This window comes from Pimephales promelas, chromosome 9 (assembly GCF_988280905.1).
Source record: "Pimephales promelas chromosome 9, fPimPro1.hap1.1, whole genome shotgun sequence".
Classification (NCBI taxonomy): domain Eukaryota; kingdom Metazoa; phylum Chordata; class Actinopteri; order Cypriniformes; family Leuciscidae; genus Pimephales; species Pimephales promelas.
In genome coordinates this window covers 31,963,710-31,991,313 of record NC_142777.1, presented here as the reverse complement: position 1 = coordinate 31,991,313, position 27,604 = coordinate 31,963,710, and the positions used below count along the sequence as shown (strand labels likewise).

At 37.4% G+C, this 27,604-nt stretch overlaps 1 protein-coding gene across 4 annotated transcripts in view; it reads left to right on the top strand.

The window, feature by feature from the left end:
* The window catches only part of unc5a (unc-5 netrin receptor A), a 197,406-nt gene that overhangs the window by 147,766 nt on the left and 22,036 nt on the right, over window positions 1-27,604 (top strand). For all 4 annotated transcript variants that reach the window (XM_039648920.2, XM_039648918.2, XM_089135014.1 and 1 more), the window contains 6 exons: window positions 6,635-6,799; window positions 19,454-19,675; window positions 20,386-20,685; window positions 22,559-22,646; window positions 23,157-23,325; window positions 27,168-27,401. In XM_039648920.2, the coding sequence (XP_039504854.1) occupies window positions 6,635-6,799; window positions 19,454-19,675; window positions 20,386-20,685; window positions 22,559-22,646; window positions 23,157-23,325; window positions 27,168-27,401 (1,178 nt within the window). The remainder of the gene's footprint in view (window positions 1-6,634; window positions 6,800-19,453; window positions 19,676-20,385; window positions 20,686-22,558; window positions 22,647-23,156; window positions 23,326-27,167; window positions 27,402-27,604) is intronic.

Genomic DNA, 27,604 nt, shown 5'->3' with positions numbered 1-27,604 from the left:
GAAGTTTTACTAAAATCTTGTAAAAAATAATCTTTTTTTTCTGCTTTGTGATTACATTTAAAATATACATTATAGTTATTTATTTATTTATTTTTTGCATTTTATGCATGTTTTGCGGAGAAGCAGCTTTTTCTTTACTCTCAATTTGGCCAAAAATCAAGTTACAAATATTTAACATTATATATGTTAACATTTTGTAGAATGAATATCCCCATGAAATCAAAATGTGAAGGCTTTAAGTATGAATATGTTAGCCTTGCTTATTGTTACCTAAAAGCTAGTGTGCTCCAAAACAATGATACAATTTGTATTTAGAAGATATAAGCATTCAAAACTTAGTCTCTTACTTCAACCAAAATGTGTCAATGATTTTGATGAGATCTTCTCAACAGATTTTCTGTCCAATCAAAATGCTCTCTAAAATCTAAAGCGTCCTGCCCCTGCATTATAAATAAAGGCTAAAGGTGCAGCTAAAACCAGTCACTTGTTCACACATTTACTATTTTGTTCATGGTGAATAGCAGATATATATAGAGGATGGTGAAAGATTCAGAAAGTGTAAATATGCTTTCCATTGAGGCACGCACACACAGTCTGCTCCGGTCCAGAGACACGATAGCCAATCGGTGCAGACCACAAAGCATATCGGGCCCATTTGAATTCTGCACAGAATTCTATATTTTAAAGCGATATGGAAGACATTAGGAGTAACAGTTAGAGATTAGGAGGAAACTGCAGTTTTATCGAGCCCAAACGCTCTTGTCATGCTGTGATAAACTAAACACTATTGGCTTTTTTTTTTTTAAGCTGTTCAATATGTCCCGCCCTGTCTTCATGTTTTATTGGATATTGTCAACACATTGAGTAATGCTGTGTGTTTCAAGGCACTTTTGTAGAACTTTAAGCTTCCAATGCCATTGATGGCTTGGGCTTTATTTGGGAAGTTATTGAAGTAACAAGAAGGTTATAATAGTCACCCTCAAAGTTGTAAGCTGTGAGCCTAGAAGGTCTTTATGAAGCATAATGGCCATACTGTATTTATGAGGTGCACTGAACTCTTTGTGATTACATGTTGCATCAAATATAGTAATTTTGATATTTTGCCCAGTCCTAAAACATGATGTTTGCCTAGCATTTTTTTTTTGTTGTGAAGCTGTAAACCCAGGACATTTAAATATTGAGCCAGGCTCTTACAAAGCTTCAAGACTGCTAATTTTTTTCTGAAGATGTTTCACTTAACTTGTTTTTTGTGTGAAAATACCCTAAGCCTTTTTTTTTAAATTTTTTTTATTGAGAAGTAAGCTTCTCAATAACATGCTTTCCTGAATTCCAAAACCCTTTAAGAACCTGGTATTCAAAGACCTAAATTTGTTTTGTGTGTATTGCATGATGCACTTAAATCTAAGATTATGACGACATCACTCTGACCCTGCCCACTCTGCCTCAGAGCCCATGAATCACCTGTAATCTTGTTGTCTCCGTTTTATTGAACATGGAATGTTTAGGTCCAGGTGAGATTACAGATGTGAGTGTTGTTGACTCGGTCTCATCCCTGCTGATCTGAAAGGTAATTGTGTGACTCTCCCGCTCGGTTCCTCCTCCCCGCTCAAGGACGAGGCAGCTAGAGGTGTCCAGCATTGGCCATTGTGATTTTGAGCAACGGCGAGTTGAAATGGGGCTTCCTGCAGGCCTTTTAAAGAGCACTTTGATGCCTTATAGATGTGCCCTTGACAAGATGTCCAAATAGACCTGCCACTGCGTTATTGTGTTACAGGCACCCTGCCACAACACACACACACACACACACACACTTCTTCACCCCTACAGCAAGATGATTGGAAATCAAAGATGATATCTTAATGGCAGGGAGTCTGGAATAGACAATTATTTGTCTGGCCTCAGTTCCTTATTAGTGCATACTTCACCTGTTAAGCAGGTTGAAGATATGTTTTTTGCATATTTTGAAGGGGAAATTGGCCATCACTGTCTATTTTTCTGGTTCTCTCACTTCATTACTTGTTTAAAATCAACATGAAATAAAAATGGACCCTATTTACTTTCTTAATACACATTCCTTGTCTTATTTTGCACAAATAGTGCATATTATTACAAAGAAAGGAAAATGGGTTTCACTTATTTGGATGGTCCATTTAACATATTCAGTTGACTATAAGTAACATTGCACCTACATCTCTACTAACTCTCACTGGAGTGTTAGTAGAGTATTAGTAGACTGGTAGGGTTAGGGATAGAATATGTTGACATGTAGTTGCAAAGTTACTTCTAGTCAGTAGAATGTCTGTTGGAAGAGCATTACAATAAAGAGTTGGCAGATATTAAGTAGACAGTCTACTAGTACTAGAACAAATGAGAGGTAGTTGACATGTAGTTGCAAAGTTACTTATATTCAACAATGTTCAAAAGGGACCATCAAAATAAAGTGTTACCAAAAATGTTTGTCATCAGTAACTTGCAGTGCCTTATGTGAGTGCCTTATGGCAGGCAAGTTAACGTTTACTACTTTCCAAAAAGCTGTTTAAGCATTGTTTAAGACTACTGTTGTAGGTTTACACGACAATTTAAAGGGTTAGTTTACCCAAAAATGAAAGACCATTTATTACAGTTCAATGCAATAAAGTTCACTGCAACAATAGCAAATTATGAGATATTTGATTGAGATATTCAAAGGCGAACTTTGACCTTTAGCTTCAACGCCACTCTCTCTGCCCCAAATGTTTGATCAGAAGTACCCTAAAAAAAACAGGCTCGTTGGAAAAGTGTGCCTCTAGCTACGTTTTTGCAAACATACATATACATGGAATTGACTTAAGTTTCCAGCTAAAATGAACACTAGAGACAGTAAAACAACTTTTACAAACAAACTTTTATTCCTGCATGGTTCCTTGGGCAATTAGTTATGACCTCAAAATGTATCCATTTTGACTTTTGTATCACATGAGCAGCTCCATATGAATGGCTGTTCAAACAATTTGTTTTATTTAAAGGTATAATATGCAGGATTTTTGCAGTAAAATATCCAAAAACCACTAGGACAATGTTATATTTTGTTTAGTTGATTACTTACTTAATGTTTCCAACTATTTGTAAATCGTGAGAAAATTGTGATTTTAATCAAGGAAATGGGGCGTGTGAGCAGGGACGAGGAGTCGCCAGTCAATGGCGTCATATCCGCATTACCTCCGGTTTCCTCCAGGTTTGACCTCGTACTGCGATAGTAACCATGGCGACAGACGTTGACAACTGGGTTATGCCGGTTATGCCTAGCAGGACGCTCAAGCTGTTCTTTTGTTCAAACTTTATGGACCATGACAAGCAGACTTTGAGACAAGAGATCAACATCTTTCGAAATGCCGAGGGCTCCACGTCCGCGACTAACTTTGCCTTGACAGAGACGCGAGTGTTGCGTGTACTTTATTAAACAGGTGAGCAAATGTTAAGCAGACAACATAAAACTTTGCCAGGATAAAACTGGACAAAATTCACTTTGATAGTATCGTGAAACAGGAAATTATGCCACAAACATAAAAGTGGAAGTATTCCTTCACAATTGAATACAGAATTAAATGGTACAGAATGTCCAATTTTCATGATCCAATCAATTCCCAAGGGATTAAATGAGGTCCCACTTATCTTTTACGAATCCTTTTTATTTCAAAATGTAACGTTATCAAAGTCAAATGGGTTGAGAATGGTGTTTTATGTTGACTCTGTCTATATTGCTGCTAGTATTTTATCTGCAATTCATTTCTTCTCAAATAAGTCAAGAGAGTTCCTCTGTCGCTTTGAGCAGTTTTTCAGAGAGAGGAAAGAGTCTTTGCTCCATCGCTTAGCTGTTGATCTCTCATCACCTGTCTTTTAAAATTCATGCACAGAATCAGAGACAGGAACACGATTCTTATTGTAATGTATTCATTAGCATTAATTCCCTGTTCAGCCAGGCTGGTGTGATGATATAAGCCTGTCTCGCTAACAAATGAGTCCACTCAATGGCAAACAAGGACAATTATTTTATTTCTTCGCCACTCTCCTTGACAAATGTTTGATCAAAAGCTGTCAGCATCTCTTTTAGATGCATTCCACATGTTCTTTGTTGGTATGAATATCATTTGCCATTGCTTACTAATCTCTCTGCATATTTACAGTACATATGCAAAACCCACTCTCGTCTGGCAGGCTACGACTAACTGTCGTCTTTATTCACAGCCATTTATGATGGCTGACTTTTCATCTTTCTTATCACCAAGGTATTAGTTTACATTAGGTTTAGCTGGTTCTTAGGCCAAGCGGTGACCCAGGGTCAGGTTAGCAGAACAAAACTGCACCGTGAATATGCTATAAAGCCAGGGGTGAATGAACAGCCCTGCGTGTCTGATCTTGGGTCTGTCAAATGGAGTCATCAGTAACTCTGTATCTGTATCCAACTGTATCCAAGTGCCATAATTCACCCCCCGCTCTTGGTCCTGTGAGGGCACAGCTCAGCGTCCCTAGAGAGCTCATTACCAGAGCTGCTCACATTAGCCCTGTAGTAACCTTCCCAAACCTGGCACAACCTCAGCCCGAATAAGACTTCCAAAATGGCCTCCGGTCCAGCTGACGAATAACACGGCCCTGTGAGAATGAGAAATGGAAATAAAATACGTCTTCCATGGCTTCCATTTGAGTGTTGTTTCACTAGGCACAAACACATACTGAATTTTCCACCTGCCTTTTTTCCTTGAATGGGCTTTTCACACTCGAAATTATAATCGGGTTATTGTAGACATACAACAGTGTGTATAGCAAGCTCATTTTTCATTCCACCCAGGCCATTTAGGGAAGTTGAATTGCACAAATGTGTTATGCATATAGGTGTTATGTGTTTTGAAGTCAAAGCATGAGAAAATGTTTACATTGCTGCCCACATTGATATACAACCGTTCAGTATTCAGTAACTTAGCCAACCCAGATTAAGATTTATTTTTAAAGAAATTAATACCTTTTTGATTTAGGAAGGATGCATTAAATTGATAAAGTGGCAGTAAAGGCATTTTATAATGTTAATATAATAGAATATTAAAGGGATAGTTCACCCAAAAATAAAAATTCTTCTCAGTATTTACTCACCCTCATGTTGTTCCAACCCCGTAAGACATGCGTTCATCTTCGGAACATGAATTAAGATATTTTTGATGAAATCTGAGAGCTGGATCACTCCTCCATACTAGTCCATAGGCTTCTTGAGGGATTGAAACTTGCCGGCCTCGAAAAGTTATTAAAGACATCGTTAAAATAGTCCAAGTGACGACAGTGGCTCAATTTTAACTTTATCAAGCGACGAGAATACTTTTTGTGCGCAAAAACAAACATAAATAACAACTTTATTGTAATTGCGTAGAGCTACGTCACACGTAGGCTCACTATTGGCCAAAACTGGTCGTACGATGCGATCATACGTTGTTAAACTAGTAACCGAACTCGAGGCCCAGAGAGAAGGACTTGAATAGTTGAAATAATGTTGTTATTTTTGTTTGTTTTTTGCGCACAAAAAGTGTTCTCGTCATTTGATAAAGTTAAGATTGAGCCACTTTCGTCACTTGGACTATTTTAACAATGTCTTTAATAACTTTTCGAGGCCGGCAAGTTTCAATCCCTCAAGAAGCCTATGGACTAGTATGGAGGAGTGATCCAGCTCTCAGATTTCATCAAAAATATCTTAATTCATGTTCCGAAGATGAACGAAGGTCTTATGGGGTTGGAACAACATGAGGGTGAGTAAATACTGACAGAATTTTCATTTTTGGGTGAACTATCCCTTTAAGCAGCACAACTATGTTCTACATTGATGATCATGAGAGATGCTGATAATTCAGCTTTGCCATCACAGAAATAAATTGCATTTTAAAATATAGCAAATAAAAAAAGTTATTTTAAATTAAAAATAATTCTGTAACTGTATTTAAAACATACTGTATTTTAAAACAACATTAATAAATCTCACTGACCCCAAATTTGTGAACGGGAGTTAATTTTGCAGGCTTGCTTGCTTGCGACTGTACCTTTAAGACATCTATAATTAGAGAGCGAGTAGAGAATGGTCATGTAAAACAGAATTATGACTTCAGGGGAAAAAATTAAATGCTACAAACGTGTTAAAATGCATAGCTAAAAAAGCTAAGAATAGTGTTTTCAAATGTGGTGGTTGATGTGCGTGCATATAGCTCTCACAGCTTCAGAGACATCTGTAAGTTGTTGTGTATCACAGAGAAAGGCGTTGCATATTGCATAAGCCGCATTATTTAATACTCCTCAATGTCAAAAGCTGTGTGTGTGTGATTGACATGAGCATAGGGCAGAAATATGGAGTTTGTGCATGCATGATAGAGCAAATGGGTGTTGCTGAGATGAGCGAGTAAGCTAATTTAGAGATATTTATAGCTAACTATACCCTAAATGTCAACTCTATCACCCTCTTGAGTAGTGAGTTAGTTACTGCACATTTTGTATGTACAACAGGACTTTGTGCTGATGCACCACTTTGACTAATAAGTGTTTGAGTTTAGTTCAGAAACATTCATTTTGCCATATTGTGTGATGGATTGCTAATTCGGTGTTCTGTGCGCATGTGTGTGTTCAGTGGATGGCGGTTGGAGTGAATGGAGCAAGTGGTCGCCATGCGGAGCCGACTGCAGCATGTGGAGGAGTAGAGAATGTACCCAACCTACGCCTGGCACCGGTGGGAAGGAATGCCAGGGCCTGGATCTTCAGTCCCTCAACTGTACCAGTGAGCAATGCCCCCAGAGTGAGTACCACCACCTCAGTCCCTTGATTAATCCATCGATTATATGACAGACTTCCTTTATTGATCACACTAAATGTGATGTGAAGCCTGGGGCGCATCAGTGAGAGACCGTTTAGCGCTACGCATTGTGGGAAGAAGAAGAAGAAGAAGAAAGGGCACCTTGGAGGTCTGCTGCATTATCACATGTGTTTAGTGTAGCGCAGGCAGGGTTTGTGTATCGTTGGGTTGTGTTTTTTTTGCAGGAAGGTCACTTTTCCAGATCAGCGAATCTCGAGTTGTCCACGGTCTTGATGGTCTCTTGGGTTTCCGTTCTCTGTTTTTCTTTTCCAGCTCTTCTTCCCATACACAACCTTTCCCGTTCCTGTTGTTCTTCTGTCGTTTTAATGACGTTAAACCTCTTAGTCCTGCAGCCGCTGTTGCCATAGCGCCACAGCAGCATCGACATTGGCGTCCTCGGGAGCAGCAACGATATAGCTGTTATTCCGATGATTGGTTTTGATAATAGAGCATCTGGTGGCCGTTATCAACTCTTTCAGTGAGAAACGGTTGGTTGAAACTAATGCCCGAGGGAAGTTAATGCTTTGTGTGATTTCAGGGTGGTTATGTGGGTTGAAGAGCTTCTTGAGCAAAGGGATTTGTGTGCTTTAAATCTTTGTGCTAAATGAATACTAGAAAGTGAAGTGTTGCTTGCGACTAGAAAAATCCTGCTTGAAATATGACTTTTAAATGATGAATTGTTCTTTTTGGTGATTTAAATGCTAAAATTGGAATGAATTGATTTATTAATTTACTATAATTGTAATACACCACCAATCAAAAGTTTAGGGTTGGTAAGATTTTTGTTTTTGTAAGTCTTTTGTGCTCACCGCATTATCAACAATTCAGTGAAAAATATAATAATGTGAAATATTACATATATTTTCAAATTGAATATATTTTGTAATGTTTTTTGGTTTTTTTCTGTGATGGTAAAACTAAATTTTTAGCATCATCACTCCAGTCTTCAGTGTCGCATGATCTTTCAGAAACCATTATAATATGCTGATTTGTTGCTCAAGAAATATTTCTTCTTATTATTAATGTTGAAAAAAGATATTTGTTTTTTTAATGAAAATTTCTAGCTATATATATATATATATATATATATATATAATTTTTTTTCAGTATTTTTTTTCTTACTGAAACCAATTTTTCAAATGTAAATAAATAAATGTAAATAAGTGACATACTGTTGGGAGATAAAGTTCTTATTTTCTAAGATATTTAAAGAATTATATATGGCTTGTTTTTATGCTAAGAAAGAAACTCATAATGTAAAAACTGAGCACATAATGTAATACGTTTACATTATTATTGTAAAAAAATTTTCATAACGTAATAATTTTCTCAAAACATAATATAATCTTGAGCTCATAATGTAATAACAATTTTTACATTATGAAAAATGTATAACATTATAAACTCACAATTTTTTTCTTATATTTTAATATTTTAATATATATGAACATTTCATATTTTAATTTTTTTATGATTTTTTTCCGTACATTTTTTCATATTTTTATGTTTTAAAAGCTATTTTTTGTAATAGCTCTTAAAACATAAAAATATGAATATTTATTGGACATTAAACCACATGCGAAATGTAAAAGATGTAAATATTCATGCATTTGCTATTTTTATACTTTATATTTTTATTAAACATAAATGATTGGTACATTTAAAAAAATCTAAATCCAGTCTTAACATGCCAACAAAATCCACCAGACTATCATTATTATTAACTTTCCCATTATAATTTTTTTTAACATCATTCTCTTAATAGACATTTACATTGATAGTCTGGCATTATAATGTACTGTATTTGCTTTTGGTGTACTGTGGAGTTGGTAGAACTGTTTTTAATGGCAGGCTAGCAGTTACCGTTGACTTGTGCTAGCCTAGCACTGGCGAACTATGCAACTGGAACGACCGGATGAAAATGTTTGCAAACTGTCTCCACTGATAAATAACACTTAGGCTAACTTGGAAATGAGGCCCGATGTCCAAAATCCTGAACCACCCCTTTAAGTGACTTGAAGTGCTTGCACTGAATTATTAGCTTGTTTTGTTCATGTCAGTTTCACCCCGTCTGTCTTTCAAAGCTCTTTGTGTGACATCGGCTGTGAAGAACCCCACAGAGACAGCAGAACAACAGAAACAAGCTGCTCTTTTAATGTCTCGCCCTGTAATTTACCCAATGGTTAACATGAAGTGTGGTGAGCCGAACATTTGTTGTTTATTAACAGTTAAGTTGGGGCTGTTTCACTTGCAGAAGAAATCTGGGACTCGTCTTTACATGCGATCCCCTTTGATCTCGCTACGGCCACGGCTGTTGCTGATACGAATCTTCAGCAGAGATAAAGGGAGGCAGAATGTGAGCAAACACTCCCATTAGTATGTGCCGAAGTAGAGGGCGAGAGTAAAGAGTTTGCATTCCTCATGCTGAGAGTCGAAGCAGTTCTAGAATCCTTATAGCTTTTCAACTAAGGGACACATGTCCAATCATAGCATCATCTCAAACCACTCCAGCATATATTGCAGCGTTGAGATTTTACGTGCAAAAAACCGCCAATCGGCAACAACGAAAGAAGGAAAATACTGAATAATGCAACCTTGCAGCCAAGCCCAAGGCCTGGTTATCATCATTAGATGTTTACGTTTCTCTGTTATGGGAGGTTGCGCTCCAGTCGGGATGTTATTAATTGGCCCGTATTGCTCAAATTAAAAGCACAGAAGCTGGTACGATGGCAGCCACGGGAAAAAATTAGCTCAGTCTGGGGTCCGGCCAAGCAGATGGGCAAGTATTCGCATTCTCTCGGATCAAAGTGTTGGGATTGGCATCTTGTTGTGAGTGTCCTGTTAACTTAGTCCCCCTCCAGGACACTTTTGCGTCTGGGAGTCCTTGCCCTCTTTCTTTAAGCTTTTGCACATTTCAGATTTTAATCTGAGCCCTCCCACACGTCATTTACTCACGTACTAGCTCAAACTCTTAAGCCCGCATATACAGGCACAGTGAATAGGCAAAAATCCCTGAAAATTGGAACGCAGGCCACAGAAACATTCTTGTCCCAATCTGTTCTCAGCAGATGTCTCTCACCAGACAATAGACCTGTTTTAAACCGTAATGAGCAGAAAATCCTGCCTGCTTTGGCTACTCTGCTGCACAGGAAATGTTTTTTTTCTTCAGGGGGTTTAATTAGTTGTTAGAGGAAACTCATTGAAATAAGTTGCATTTAGTGTCCTCGTAATTCAAGGGAAGATTAGCCTTAGAGCACCTGCTATGGGTTATGCAAGTTGAAATTCACGTAAATCCAAAGCAGCTGTGTGAAATGAAGAGCATCAGAATGACTGTTCACTCTGCACAGTGGATGTGGTCGAGAAAGACAGGTTGAAGCGCTGTTAAGGTTCCATCGTGCATGTCAAATAAGCTTTTTTTTTTTTTTTTGTAAAGTTGGTCCTAAATTGACATTTACATCCAAAGCACTGCTAGATGGGATTAGCTTTCCAAAAAATGCTTGAGTTCTCCTTATGAATGTAATAATTATCTGTGATTTCATGTACTGATTTGGATGGAATTTGCAAAATTCAGTTTTTAATTATACATCTTTCCATACATATAATTAACTTCTGACCATTACACCAAATCCTGCTGATCCTGACTTTTTTCATATTATATTATATTAGCCTACAGTATATATAGGCATATTATAATGACTTTATAAGAATATTCATTATGTAACTATCTTTTTGGTTTGCTATATTTAAAAAATATATATGTTAAATTGTAAAAAAAAAATATTGTTATATTTTTATATCATATAGCCTATATAATTTTATATATTTTTTATATTTAGATTTTTGATACATTTTGAATGTTTGCACAGTTATAGCAGTACTGACTTTATTATATGTTTATGTAATCATATTTAAAATACAAAATATAACGAGTTATTCATACACTGTAAAAACCAATTTGTTCAGTTTACTTAATTTCACTATGCAAACTCGTTGGCTTAATTTCATTAAGTAGGCTAAGCATAACTTAATTGCATCTTACTTAATCCATTTAAGTTTTGTCAACTTAATTTTGTCTGTGATCTGAGGACGTGTACTCCCAGAGTGCATTTCTGCAAGAATAAATTAATTGCTTTGTTTTCCTATTTTGGCTTTATTTTACCATTACAATTTTATTTCCTATCGTTATAGGGGTTATACTTACAAGAGACCACAAAAAAAAAAAAAAATGTACCGGTCAATTAATTAAATGGTGGTGATGGTACTCAAACCAGTCAAGTAATGTTTAAAAGTTTTTTCTGAGTAACGAAGGCATAGCATGCAAACAGTACAGATTACTAAGAAATTTTAAGTAAGTTCAACAAATTATTGGACATTAAGTAAAGTTAAAAAAAAAAATTAGTAAGAACAATGTTAGATTTTACTACAATGTACTATGTCACAATTGAAAAAATACAATTGCAAGGCTGCAAGGTTGCATTAAGTCATTTTTAAACCATGCTTTATCAATACAACTATCTATAGCAAGTGTTTTCAGTTAAAATAAATAAAGTCGGATGCATTATTCATCTATTTTATGTATCTAAAGCATATCATTGAGCTTACAGCTGATTGGTTGATAGGGATATTGTTCCAGGATGGACAAGTCTGTTGATCCAAAATTATAGTCACCAAACAGTATTTTATTGCAGGTGTCTATTGTTTGATTTTCACAAATCAGTGGAAAACTATAGTGTGGCTGCATAACGCCTCGTAACCTTCATTCATCTAGTCACGATAATTAACACTTTGGCGCATCACCACCTGGTGAAATTACACCCAGGTGTTGCTGGGTAAAAAGTGATGATGGGAAGGAAAAGTCATGTTGCTGAATTAATGCAGCCTGCACTGATAATCAGGTTAATTTGTGGATAGAGTAAATCAAGCACCATGTTTTTTTAGCCATTTAGCAATAATGAAAATAACATTGTAACCTTTAAAAGCAAAGTCTTTCATGCTGAGGGACTCAGTTAGTAATACCTACAGCAAGAATGATGAAGTATTCCCATTTTGTTTTGTTTTTTAAGTGTTGCAAGATGCAGACGATTCAATAGTAGACTTGTTGATGACCTTAAAGGGACGGTACACCCAAAAATTTAAATTCTGTCATCAGTTACTCACCCTTATGCTGCCACTAACTATAAGACTTTTGTTCATCTTACACAAATGAAGATATTTTAATGAAATCAGAGATTTCTGTCCCTCCATTGAAAGTCTATTAAATCAAGTCTCTGATACTTCAAAACATACACCAAAAGATTGTAAAATAAACCCATATGAATTTATGTAAAATCCAAGACTTCTGAAGAGACATGATCGCTTTAAATTCATTTAATTTAGGCTTATATTCACATATAATAAGTAATATTATTACAGACTCTTTAGGTAAAGTAACCATTTAAGACCTCCACATTACTTATATTCTCATAAATAACAACAAATTACTGCCGTTACAAATGTTCACCTTTGGGTTATAAATGCTTCCCGATAACATGCTAATGTTTTATCAATACATGTTCAACACAGGCCTTGTTTACACCTGGTATTATGATGCGTTTTGTTCGATCGGATCGCAAGTGGATTACGCAAAATACATATAATGTGTTCGAACAGCCACAGGTGACCGCCTCTTCGCCTACTGACCTAATGCGTAAACATCACTGGAAACGCTCTAGCCTGACGGGATTTAAACTTTGTCGGCTGAAGACCCAAGTTTGGTTTGGAGATAAAAAAGCACAATGTTCTCTCACCATTCCTGATTCGAACACACACTCGTTCGGCGTGGTCTTGCGGCTGTCAGAACAGAAACGACAGCTGATGCTCTTCATGTTTTTTCCGTCTCCAGTCACGTTCATATGTAAATTGCTTGAGCTTACTCTATATTGTCTATTAGATCGAAAGCAAAAAAAAAAAAAAACATATATTGACCCGCCTATAGGCCTTCTCCCCAAAGAAATCAGGACAGAAACGATTGAAAGTGACCGATTAAACCTTTAGGCGCCAGAGGTTTTTTCTTTAAAGGTTCGATTTTGACATCTTCATTTCAAAAGACTATATCTTAAAAAGTGATAAAGGATAGAGACTTTCTGTGAATTAGAGAAATATTAAGGATGATCCAAAGTTTATGTAAGGATTATATTTTCCCATCTAATTTGCATATTATGACGTCATATGGTGGCAGCAATCATGGATTAATGTTGAATTATTAATGATAAAGTATGAAGTATTAAATGATAAAATGCAGCACTTCTTTCCCCCCAAAATGTCCATCACCTTCTGTTTGCTATATTGCACTATACTGAATCCTCAGGTATATAATAAGGCTGAATCCCAATTCACCCCTTGGCCCTACCCCTTGTTTTCGAGTGTACCCCTTGGCCCTTAAAACAGAGTTACAAGGGCCAAGGGGTTGAAAATTTCCCCTACGAAATGGAACCCTTCATGAACCCGATACGTCATCAGTCGTCGGCAATGGCTCTGCCGATTTCTCCATGACAACAACTGACAATCAGCACAGCTGCTCTTAACTTTGAATAAACATGATGATTATAACATCCCTTCCTCGAAATATGTCTTTTCTGATCGGAAAGCTATTTATTATACCATTTCTTAATTTAAACGACTATAGTGTTATTATAAGAGTAAATAAAGTGCGTGGTGGAATCATCTGACGCTAAATTGACATGTTTAATCGTTTGCGATCCATCTCGCCGGTGATTTCCGATGCATTCTGTGAACAAGGCATTAATATCAGGTGTAAACAATGCCACAGACCTAGCATAAACTTAAACTCTCAATCTTCCTGACAGAATCGCTACTGTCTCCGTGAATGTCAACCTGTCAGCCATGATAGGAGAATTGCAGGTTGTAGGTTGTATCACATCATGAGAGGAGGGGAAGGCACTCTCTGAGATTTACCCACAGGCGGAGTCTGGTCCCTTCAGGCCAGGCCTGACACCCCACTGTTAGACAGCACAAGATGTTCAGTGCCCACTCTGTTACACCTCCAGAAACCTGTGTTTCGACACACCTTACATCAGCCTCAGGAACAGCAGGAACATCGCTCGCTCTGTTTTGTGTTGATTACAGCAAATCAGGAGCATGGGTGTGGGAATCTGATGCCGAAAGCAGATCGACTGCCTCTCTCCCCGCCGCCTCCGTGTCAAGGCGAGAGAGAGCGCTCGAAGGGAGGAAGAGACGAGAAAACTGCTGCGTGGAATCAGGCAGAATCCATTCAATTATAAGAAGCTGATTAACTGTGTCAATTAAAGTGTGATGGATGTCTGTTCATTTACTGAGCAAGGCAGAGGGAACGCTAGCTCAGTATATAGGCAACTTCAGTGATTGGCTCTTCAATACATCTGTTAGACATGATAAAAAGTTGCTCTGATAGCCTCTGTGGGTGGATGAGCAGGGGAGAGAAACATCCTGCATTTTGTTGGAGCCGTGGACCGTGGTTGGCACATATAATACAGTAGGCTATAAAATAATAATATACTTTGTAAGCATATTGCTTTAAATATAACAGTATCTTATCACTGTAAAAAAGACTAATTCTGACAGTAACATGCTGTTTTTCATTAAAACAATGCATTCTGGGCAATAATTTTAATTTAAAGAAGTTTTTTTGTATTACTCTAACTGAAAACAATGAAAAGCATATGTATCTTTGGTTATATTAATTGATATGAAACATCAATTGATCCATTTTTACTTAATAGCTTAATTTTATTTATTTTTTTTTAATTATTTATATTTTATTTTTATTTATTTTCAGCTATTATTATTAATATTACTGTTATAATTTTCCCTTTTGTTACATGCCATGCATGGTTAAATTAAGTTATTATTAATTGATTATATTAATTATTATTTTATTTTATAATAATTATAAATAATATAATAAAAAAATTATAAAAACATTTATGTTACTTTTTTTTTTTTACTTTTTTTCCTCATAGAAACTGTTTCATAATTCAGTAGAGTAAACTCTGGAGTTTTACAGATTTACAGACAATTCTGTCTTTTATTTATTTATTTATTTATTTTATTATTATTTTTTTGTGCTGTTTTCACATACTACAGGCACAAACCCAGCCCCCATCATCTGTCTGTGCGACGACTTTCAGTTTATGATATCATAAGTCCCTTTTAACCATGACAAAGTCACTTCCCGTAGACATACTTAATGCATCATCGATACCAAGACGCAGGAGCGATTCCTGTTTGCATGCTCTCGGTCATTCACGATTGACCAGCTGTCATAAAACAAACCCTGATGAAATGCGGCTTCCTGCATCTCGGCCACCCTCCTGTTTGCGCCGTATCATGTCATATTGACAGAGTCATCAGTCAGGAGCGTTCACACAAAACATGTCAAGACATGTTGCCGATGACTCCTGAGCGACATTAGCAGTACTCTAAAGTCACATCCGAATAATGGAGATATATTTGGATGAAATTAACTGGTCCACGCACCTGTAGGCCTGAGAAGTGTAGATTGTCTTCATTAACATCTCCGCTGATAGCAATAAGGGTGTTTATTGCAACTTTGGTGATTAAGAGTGTGATGAACAATTGGAAGACAGCTTAATTAGACTGACGCAGGCTGACATAATGATAATAGACAGCCCTGTTTTAATTGTCTGTGTGATTTTAGGCTTGGGGATGATTCTAATTGAATAATTTCCTTTGGCAATCTCACTCTTGTTTAGACCAAATAAAACCAAGCAGAGAGTGTGAGGATTTGAGTGTGATCATGATTGAGTCGAGGAGAGTCAAATCTCCTGGACTAATAATAATAATATAATAACAACAGCAACAACCATGAACTGTGAAACAAAGGCAAAGAAAAAAATGCTTCAGAAGTAAATTGACAAAATTTAAATGCAACAATTCACACAATAATCATATTATGAACTAGAGTAGTTCTTTACTCACCCCCACGTCATCCAAGATGTCCATGTCTTTCTTTCTTCAGTTAAAAAAAGTGAACTATACTCCTCAAACCTTAACATAAATTTGTTATTAACTTGCCTATGTTCTTTACCTAAGTTCCATCTTTTTTCAATGCGTTGACATAAATATAAACACAAACAGTAATAGTATGTAATATCATTACAATTTAGAAAAAAAAAATATGATTTCAATTTATTCCAATGATGGCAAAGCTGAAGTGTTAGTGTCACATGAAATTATTATTATTATTATTATCATCAATGTTAAACACAGTTCTGTACATTTTTTTCAGGATTCTTTGTTGAATAGAAAGTAAAAAAAAACAGTATTTTTTTAATATTAATCTTTTCTAACATTTTAAATGTCTTTACTGTCACATTTGATCAATTTAATGCAAGCTTGGAGACTAAAAGTTTTAAATTCTTTATTTTGTTTAAATATATATAAATATATATATATATACACACTGTAAAAAATATTGTTGGTTTAACGTAACGTAGTTGCCTTAATTTTAAATTCATTGAAATGGAAAAATGTAGTTAATACAACGAAGGAGATTGATTTAATCATCAGAAACTCAAAATATTATGTTATCTGAACTAAATTATTTAAGTTGATTTGACAAAAGAAAAAATGTTGTGATTACAAATCATGAAAATATTTTTTTTTACAGTGAACATAAACTGACCCCAAACTTTTGAACGGTCTATAATGTTACAAAAGCTTTCTATTTCGGACCAATGCTGTTCCTTTTTAATTTTCTATTCATCAAAAAAAAAAAGAAAAAAAAAAACAGTTTTCATAATTGATGATAATAAATGTTTCTTAAGATGCAAATTAGCATATTAAAATGATTTCTGGATGATCATAAATATATCAGCAATTTCTTCACTTGAGTTTGTTAAAAACATGCACCTTTATTTTTTAATTGCCCTTCTGTTGACCCCACTTTGTGTGTACATGAGTGGATTGTGATGCAGGTCAGTGTGTTATGCTCAATGATATGGCCCATATGCACTGCTTTGAGTAGCTTTGGCTGAGCCATTCCTCATAGCATAGCTTTTAGCTGTCAGTCCACGTAGCGTCTAAGTAGTCCTGAATACGCCTCTGCAGTCTCTCTTCACAATGTAGAGCCACTGGGTCTCTCCCAGCAGTGAGCGCAGACACCTCTACCACCCAAAAATCAGCACGCCACAGAGACAACCTTCTCGAATCCCATTACCCACCGACACAATTGATTAGAATAATTTTGGATGTGATTGTCTCTGGGTACGCAGCCATAAAGCTGCAGGCCACAACAAGAGAGGGCACATGAAATTATGTGGATTCATAAGAAAATCTGCTTTGTGTCGGAAACGCGCACAGACGCATACAAACACACACACTGCCTCTCTCTCTCTCTCTCTCTCTCTCTCTCTCTCTCTCTCTGGAAGGAAGTGTCTTTCAAAATCATGCCCATAAATCCAGCAGCTGGAAGAATGCTGATGTAGCAAGCTGCCAGCAAACACTCCCATCTCTCCAACTGCAGAACAGCCCACTGAAGCACAGATATGATTACCTTTTTAAGGAGGCGGCAGTGGGGAAGCTGCACAACTACTGGAATGTTTTCCCAGCGTTTAATTCCCTTACGCGCAATGAAAGCCAAGTCAGTTTTAGGTAATTCTGCTGGCTAATAATTTTATGCTTAAAAAAACTGCAATCTGGCAAAATTTGGTTAACGTCAGATTACAAAGTAATACGTGTGAAGAACAGGTATTTCATTTTAAAAATTGACATTGATTGTCATTTTAACTAGTTTTTAACCAGCTATGTTTGGAATGGGATACGCACTGCATGCATTGTGTTTTGCTCTATGCCAAGTTCTCTTGTTTACTACACACAATTGCAATAGGTCATTCAGTGGTTTCATACATGCATATAGAATTTTTGCATTATACACAACTTCTATTCTGCAAGATTACGTTGATCAAATGTGACATTTACATAAGATTTTTTTCAAATTTAAAAGAGTTTTTTTTTAATTTTATATATATATATATATATATATTCCAAATAAAACTTTTGTTTTCGGGCAGCACAACTGTTGAAAAAGAAACTCAAATGTTTCTTGAAATCCAAATCAGCATATTAAAATGATTTCTGATGGATCATGTGACACTGAAGACTGGAGTAATGATGCTGAACAAAAGTTAATAGCTGAATAAAAGTTATTTTAAAATTGTAATAATGTTACTGGGTAACACTGTACTTGAATGGGTGTGCATATGACACGACACATGTCATAAATATAAAGGAGGTTTTATGTATGTTTATGACAACTGTGTCATTGCTAAATTATGATTTCATTTTATCATTCATTTTTAATGCAAATATGACATTGTTTGACAAGTTTGCTATGACAACTTGACATAAACCAATACGTCATCTTGGTAATGACAACATGACATTACCATGACAACATAAATTATATCATGACATAAACCAGACATAACAGATTAATTATTAAACGTAAGAAACGTTAGCTTTTTGGGTTAGCATTACATTAAACTGTCATGTGGTTGGCTTTGACATTGTCATGAGGCCATTATAACTGTCATGAATAGTTTTCTTGAACTCAATGTTATAATGGCTTATAATTATAATGTTATAATGGTTATAATGGCTTCATGATAGCCAATGTCAAAACCAACCACATGACATTTTTATGTAATGTTAACCCATAAAGCTTAGTGGGTTTTTTTAAGTTTCATAATTAATCTGCTATGTCAAGTTTGACATATTTATAACAGGTTGTGTTGTCTTAGTAATGTCAAGTTGTCATGACAAAGTTACTGGCTGGTTATGGTGTATTGGTTTATGTCCACAAAGACGTCTCAAACAATGTCATATTTGTATTAAAATTTTCAGAATTGAGCGAATGACACTTAATGACAGCTGTCATAAACATGCATAAAACTTCCTTCACATTCATGACGTGTTCTGTGTCATTCATGACAGGGTAACTGACTCCAAACTTGAATGGTAGTGTAGTTTTCAGCTCTTTGTGGTCTGTGTTTTTTTTTTTTAATGTTTGAATGAATATGTAATAATTTATTTAGTGTTGTCTAACACAATCATGTTAATGTTATTAATTTAAAAATATATATTTTAAAGTGTTACAGAGGAAATCTAGCTTTTTTACATTTCTGCTTTAACTAGTATACTTGCTGAAACTATGGTCTTTTGTATGCAGCTGACATTTTTCAAGTAAAATGAGGCATCAAAACATTTTAGTAACAGCTAATATCAGCCTAATCCACTCATTGTTGACTAATAAATAAATTCAAATTTATTTGCATAGTGCTTTTCACAATATGCATCGTTTCAAACCAACTTTACAGAGTCCGCATTACAATTTAGAGTGATCTGTTATCAGAAGTTGAGCATTTCTGAATTGTACATATACAAAATCACAGTAAGCTAAAAATGTATTCATTTAAACAATGTAATCATTTAAGGCAGTAATGAATACTTGTTTGTTAACAAATGATTGTGACATTTGAATACATGTGAACATAGACAACATTTTGTGATGCATCGTAATGTGTGTTTCTGTCTCTGCAGCGGCGTCGGGTGCTGAAGACGTGGCTCTGTACGTGGGGATCGTGGTGGTGGCTCTGTGTCTGACTCTTCTGTTGATCATACTGGTGCTGGTGTACCGCAGGAAGAAAGAAGGTCTCGATGCAGATGTGGCGGACTCCTCCATTCTCACCACTGGCTTCCAGCCCATGGGCATCAAGCCCACCAAGCCAGGTGTGTGGGCACCGCGCAGGGCAGCCCGCAGCAGTAGGCTATTGTTTCTCTACACTATCCACTCCTCGTCACGGTGTTGTTTCACGCTCATCCTTTCATCAGTGCCCGTGTTCCCTTGCCACCTGTGGCCGTAGCGGCCCACAGTCCTCGTGTGTGTGCGTTAAACCGCGGTAGTCATAGTTTTGTGTGTCATCTTCACAGTTGCAAATGATTGTGATTTTTGGTTTTACTTGAATCCTCTTTGAAAGCTGCGTGCGAGAGGAGACCTTCACTCGTTCGCCTGCTACCGTGGGAAGTGATTTGGTAATAGTAGCATTAAGCTGATTTCCATTGATCCTCCCACGAAACAAATCTGCCTACTGCTGTGCACTTTTATGTTTACACATGTAAAGTGTTTAATGTGGAAAAACATGAGAGCGGCTGTGATATCGTGAAATATGGAGTTGGATTTTGGGGATTTGAACCTGAATGAAGCAAGCCACACTGTAAGCTTTATTTAAAGTGTAAGAAATTTAAAGCGTGGCTGCCAGGCTTTCTTTAAACGCTGTATGGAATTGATTGTGGCTGCTAAAGAGGAGGAGGAGGAGGAGGAGGCATTGATTTATTTACGAGTGAGTCTCTCTCAGCGCGAAGGCCTGGCTACATCCATGGATTTGTGCGTTTGCACTGAATTTCAATTTGTGCTGTGTACTTTCAGCCAGCGTGACCTTTCGAAGGGTTTTTCACTCTCTTTGTTTCTACAGAAAACTCTCATTTGCTCACCATCCAGCCTGATTTGACCACCACCACCACTAGCTACCAGGGAACTCTCCGTTCTCGGCACGAAGTCACCGGGAAGTTCTCCATGAGTAACGGCCCCCTCCTGGAGCCCCTTCCCAACGGCTCCCACACGCTGCACAACGGCAAACTGCCGAGCGACCCCAACGAATTCATGAACCGCCTTTCCTCTCAGACGTATTTCAAAACGCTACCGAGAGACAACGTCAACACCTCCTACGGCACTTTCAATTTCCTGGGTGGCCGCCTAACCCTCCCCAACACTGGTAAGATTATACGACTGTGCGAAATGTTTTGTGTGTTTAGTCAGGACCGCTGTGAAAGAACTCCTGAGCTTTGTTAACTGCAATGTTATTATACTGACATGGCCCAAAATGGAAGGGTGAAGTGATCCAATTACATGGTAATCCAAGCAGTTTTATGTAAATTGGGGAACGAGCGAATGCGAACATCTTCTAAAGGCGTTTTTTTTGAGGAACGAGGCAGAGGGGGCAAAGAAGTGCTTCCATTTATACACTAATGATTGTGTTATGACGATGACAACCGTTTTCTTTTTTCGACGGAAATAGCTGTAATTGGGGGAGCGTCTTTTTTATTTTCCCTTTCTTTTTTCGAAGTACACCTCACTGCATCTTCTGCCGAACCAGTGGCTTAGTTATCAGCCGTGCCACTGTAAGCCGATAGGCAGCTTGCACGTTCATAGTGCCTGCAACTCTATCCACTCCAAGGACACCACTAGAGTATATTCAAACCAATTAGTCTCCTTAATCACAGACAGAGGGTTCATCAGGCTGTCACATTATGAATCACTCTCGGTCAAAGGGACAGCTCACGAGGCAGTGGAAATGAAATAACCAGGGCTCCCTCGGCTAAGAACATTGTCCTTCAAAATATAATGCCCAAATTTAGAGACCTGTATTCGTCACCAAACAGTTTCTCTTCTTAACTGAAGTAATAATAAGTATAGCAGCAGTAAGCAACTTTTTAGGGGGGGGGGGGTTTAGGTTTTTTTTCATACATTTTTATTTTATTTTATATGGGGTACACACTATAGTTTACTTTTTAGTGTTTAGGGTTTGTTCAAATCACTAACCTAAATTATGAGAAACGGTAATATTTTTTTAGATAATCATCTAGTTTGGATGCAGGGGGATTTATAATAAAATATATAATAATATAGTCTAAAATTGTTTTATACAAATTTCCAGAGTGGACCATCCATCCATTCATCCATCCAAATTACATTTAACCTTCAAATGGTCTTCGTTTCCTACACGTTTACACTTCTGGGCTTCTGGGTCTATACGACCCCAACACTTGATTGAGTAATTGTACAAACAATATACATTTTTAATCATACAAATAATACATCATTTTTTGTTTACTTCTCATCTATTCATTAATGGTGTGTTTTTGGAGATATAAAGTACTTTTGTATCCATATACCACACAATTCCTCAACTACACCATTAGCTTGCGTATGAAATATTATTTTTTATGATACATTGCATTTATGCTCTAGTTCTAGGCCTTCGCCTTCATTTTTTGTCTAAAAATTTTCAGATTTATGCCGATTTTTTTTTTTTTTTTTTTTTTGACACATGAAGAAAATATATTTAGTTTTTTTCACATTTCCATTCATTTCAATGTGGGGTCATATTGACCCCGAAGACCAGAAGAGTAAACTTTTTTTTTTTTTTTTTTTTTTTTTTAAGTAAAAGTCGATTGGGGTCGTATAGATCCCATGACCCGTTTGAGGGCTAAATTCATTATTTGAGATTTTTTTTACTAGAAAAATACAGACGTTTGACTATTTAGGGTTTACTATTTCTTACTAAAGTCATTTTGCTGCCAATGTGAAATGTACGAGACCTTTTCTAAAAGCACATGTAATGCATTTCATTTCATATACAGAAGTTATTATGTCAGGACAAGACTGTGGGCACTTCCTGTCTCTGTTCTGATCTCTAGGAGTTTTTCAAGGTACACCTGGTAGACGACATCTTTGACCTTGACCGTGGACAAGTGTTAACCACATTTTCTTTTGTCACATAAAGGCCCACTGTGAGCTGTGACAAAAGCGACTTTCAGATTGAACAAATGATCCTACTTAGTCTCTTTTGTTCCTATTTACATTAGGAATCAGCCTGCTCATCCCGCCAGAGGCCATTCCCAGAGGGAAGATTTATGAGATTTATCTCACCATTCAGACGAAGGAAGACATGAGGTAGGTCCCTGGAACCCGTCTGAGGATCTGCCTCACAAAGAAAGAATGCACAGTTTGAATCAGATTTTAAAAGCCCCGGCACAGAGCGTCAAATATAATTGAAGTTAATCTCCTTGTGTGTGTGTGTGTGTGTGATTGAGCCGTTTGCTCAGATTTATGACTAATGCTAGCTTGAGATATCAAAAGCTTGTGTGTATGTGTTGTGTGCCTCGTCTGTTATATGCAAATGGCCGCAGCGAGGGAAATGTTCTCCTGTTTTAGATTTTCCTGTCGGAGTGAAGCACCAGGTAACGGTCTGGCTATTTTTTGCTCATGCATTCATGCGGTGTTCAAGACCAGCTCCCTACTGTGCTTGAATGCAGAGTGTGAAAAGTCAGATCAGAGCACCAGAGCCCTGATTAATAGTGGAAGCTCGTCTTGTTAAAGGGTCTGCTCTTTGCTTGACGTTGGCCATCCATCCTGTCCCTTTCAGTTGAATCCCTGACCATGTTCTCTTCTGCCTCCCTCCAGATTGCCCCTGGCTGGGTGTCAGACATTGCTGAGCCCTGTGGTGAGCTGCGGACCACCCGGTGTGGTGCTCACCCGGCCGGTCATCCTCAGTATGGACCATTGCTCTGATGCGTGCCTGGAGAACTGGGCCATCCGTCTCAAGAAGCAGTCATACGAGGGAACGTGGGAGGTCAGTGTTTGTTTGCATTTATGTTTAGCTTTAGTGGTAAATATATGCAATATTAATAGTCAATATTAATAGTCAATCAGTTAATAATGCAATATTAACTGAAAGGATGCAGGTTTTTGAACCCTGCAGGTTTTATCATAGGAAAAATCGAATTCCCCATCTCAATTGCTATTTCTATAATGTGAGAAAAAACTCATAATTTGTATGTAATATATCCTTTTATAATTTAATTAATTCATTAAATGATTCAATTTATATTCAAATATTTAATAATCAATGCAATTAATCGATCTCTTAATGTATAAATATTCACAAATATTTATTTTGCATTGCATTAATGACTTTTCTATACAGTAGACTATTGAGATGTGTAGTTTGGGAAAGAAAATGTACTTGGGAATAAAGCAACTTTATGCAAAATATAGTTTCATTTATTTTAACATGCAGTGGGTGCTGATAACTATATTTGTGCAGATTTACCCGCTTTCGTCAAATTTTGGTAACAGTTGAAGGGGTGTGCATACATGACACCTTCATAATCATGACATGGCATGTAATGAATATGAAGGAGGTTTTATGTATGTTTTATGACAACTGTCATTAAGTGTCATTCACTCTGTTAAGACATTTTTAATGCAAATATGACATTGTTTGAGATGTCAGTGTCTTTGTCATGAGAACTTGACATTACTAACAGGCATAGCAGGTTTAGTATCAAACTTAAGAAACCACTTAAGCTTTAATGGTTAACATTACATTAAACTGTCATGTGATTGGCTTTGACATTGGCTGTCATGAAGCCATTATAACCTTTTAATGACAAATTTAATGTGTACCACTGTAGTTGAGGTCACGAAAAATATTCATGACAGTTATAATGTCTCATGGCAGCCAATGTCAAAGCCAACCACATGACAGTGTAACTTAATTTAATGTCAAGTTCTCATGACAAAGACACTGACAGGTTATGATGTTATGGTTTATGTCAAGATGTCATAACAAAGACATCTTAAACAATGTCATATTTGTATTCAAAACATCATTATTGAGCAAATGACACAAGAAACATGCATAAACCCTACTTCAAATTCAAGACATATGTCATGTCATGGTTATGAAGGTGTCATGTCAGTCTTATACACACCCCGTGAAACCAACCCTACATGGTGACACCATGTGAAGTTACAGGAACAAATTCCGTCAGCTCCAGGAGATAGATAAATACGATAGTGTTGAACTGTATGTAGGAGGAACTTGTGCTTTACGTTCACCTTTCTTGCCCTTTCCCATCTCTTTCTCTCTCATCATCCCGCTACTGAATTGAATATCTTATGGAGGCAAATGGGCTGTATCGTCATAATCATTTCAAATAGCCTCTCAGACAATAAAGCCCTGAAGTGTCTCCATCAGCGTACTCCTCATTTCACCTATCTCTCATACCTTCACATTTAATCTCCATTTAATTGTATGGATCTCCACCTCATCCCATCCCATGGTCATCAGCACCCACCTTTAAACTAAGCCGGGTGAGTCCTTCATTATGGCTGATGGCTTTTCCAAATCTGCACTGAACCGCGCCGGGTCGTTGCGAGTTACATCAGGCACGGAGACATGGAAGAGGAGGAACCCAGGAAGGAAGGGCGGAGGAAGAGAGTGAAGGTCTTCTTTCATGTTTGATACTGTGCATAAATTATTCAGGCTCCTTGGTGTGGCAGCAATGGGGCGGCAGTAGAATGAATAGGCCTGTCTTAGACAGAGGGTAGAGCAGCACTTTTAATCATCCCCTGCCCCAAATATAGCCCATCGGCGGCAGGTCGCCGTTCTTGGCCAGGTACAGCAGACAAAAGAGGAAAAAAACACAGGGAACTTTGTCCTGGAAGGAGCCTTGGCAGACAGACTCGTAGCAATTAATTTCTCCAGAGGACACAGATCAGCAAAACGCGAGCAGAGGAGAATGAAATATAGTCTGTGTCGTTATCGAACCGCAAGATGATTTTTTTGAGTCATCTGAAAAAAAAAATTATAATTATAATAGGGGAAAAAAAATTGACTTCATTGTGGTCAAATAGAAAACGGCTTGTGCCAATACTAATTTCACTGATGAAGATAGTGGTTTATTTTATTGATTGCCTGATGTAATTTCCTGGCCCGGATCCCGAAGTGCAGGACAGTAGGGCCGCCTCTCTGTATTTGATTAGATAATGGTGTGAGTGAGAGAAAAAGAGAGAGACGGTGTGTGAGGAATCTTTCTGATGAGCTTCCTGCAGAAGGTTCTGTCGCCACATATCCCACTTGCCTTTTTCCTAATTAAAGACACTCTGGGGAGCCATTATGTGATTGTATCTGACCGGAGACTGTGAGGAAAGCAGAATGTTACCTCCACAATAGTGTTGGCCTTTGCTAGAGTCACGTTTTCTGACAAGAAAGCCTTTTCTTGTGATTTTAATACACTGAAGGCACACTTAAAAACATCTCTAATGTCAGTCGGGATTCGAACATCCAATTAAAGGAATTATCTTGCCATGCCTTGACAAGCTCCATATTGCACATGGCAACCTGTTAATTTGTTGATTCTGCTGGTTATTAGTAGAGAAGCACCTCAGACTGTCAGTCGCTAGCTGATTAACACACAACAATGGGGTGCAAAATTAAAGGGATAGTTCACTTTGAAATTAATTGTTGATATGTTTTAGCTTACCTCAAGGGCATCCAAGATGTAGGTGTCTTTGTTTCCGCAGTAGTTTCAATTTTGATATTTTTAGGTCAAACCGTTCTTGTCTGTCAGTCATATAATGGAGGTCTATGGTCACCACTTCTAAGAGCATGCACAGAGAAGTCCAAATTAAACATGATTTAATCAATCGTAAATGTAAGTACACATTGATGGCCTAAGACACGAGACGAGCGATTTCAGAAGTGTTATCCTTCACTGTGAAGATCTAAATATATTTAGATGTACAGGAAATTGCAATGGAAGATGATTTCGATATATCAACAGACAACTTAGATTTTTTTTCGCAACCGCGCAAGAGATAATTTCCGGTGCTTTTTGGCGCTTGCGCAGACCGAAGCGCCCGTGCCCTCAGATCACTTGGACATGGCTGTGGTTACCAGAGGTAAAAACGTTCGTTTTCTCACACAAACCGCTCGTTTCGTGTCTTAGGCCATCAATGTGTACTTACATTTACGAGTCATTAAATCATGTTTAACTTGGACTTTTCTGTGCATGCTCTTTGAGGTGGTGACCATAAACCTCCAGACAAGAACAGTTTGACCTAAAAATATCAAAATTGAAAATACTGTGGAAACAAAGACACCTACATCTTGGATGCCCCTGAGGAAAGCTAAAACATATCAAAAATTAATTTCAAAGTGAACTATCACTATTTAAGTAGGATTGGTTTTGGCTTTGGTAAAGTAATATAACATTTGATGATGATTGATTTGATTGATGAATGTGATGAATGCATCCTTTTTGTTGTTTTTATATATATATTTAATTGCTCCTTTAACTTTTTTCCCTCACATGAGAATCTGAGCTGTACATTTTTTCTTCCCCCTGCTTGTAAGGAATAGAAAGGGAAGCTCTGATCTCTTAGTAGGCACTACCATGTGTGAAGTTTCAGGATGAACTCCTGCTATTAGTGTCTCATTAGAGGACAGAACACAGTTCATTATGCAGAGCTTTCAGTTTCCTCTCACCCCAAGTCACTTCATTGGATCTACAATCTGACACCGAACATCCTCAGGGCAGGAGTTGGCCATCTCTCCAATAAGTTCGCTGACACAGTGGCTCTCTGCCCTCCCCTCTGATCCCTGTCATTTTCTCATTGGCTCCTCAGGATGTACTTCAGCTGGGTGAGGAAGTGGTGTCAGATCCGTACTACTGCCAACTGGAGGCGGAGACGTGCCGGGTGTTCACTGAGCAGCTGGGCCGCTTTGCTCTGGTCGGGGAGTCCCTCAGCATGGCTGCCGCTAAACGCCTAAAACTGCTGCTGTTTGGTCCCGCCTACTGCTCCACGCTGGAGTACAACATCCGTGTCTACTGCATGGATGACACACAGGACCTACTAAAGGTGAATTCTAAATGTACTTGTAATTGTGCCAATAGTGTAAGGGGATTAACAGTTACCAAGAACTAGATACGATGAATGATGTCCCGGAGTCAGAATTATAAAACATGGAAGAATTTTTTTTATTGAAAATAGTTTGCATTTTCATCAGCAGAAGTCACCTTCAATACTCACAAGGAATTCGTAGGCCACCCCACTTACAGTTA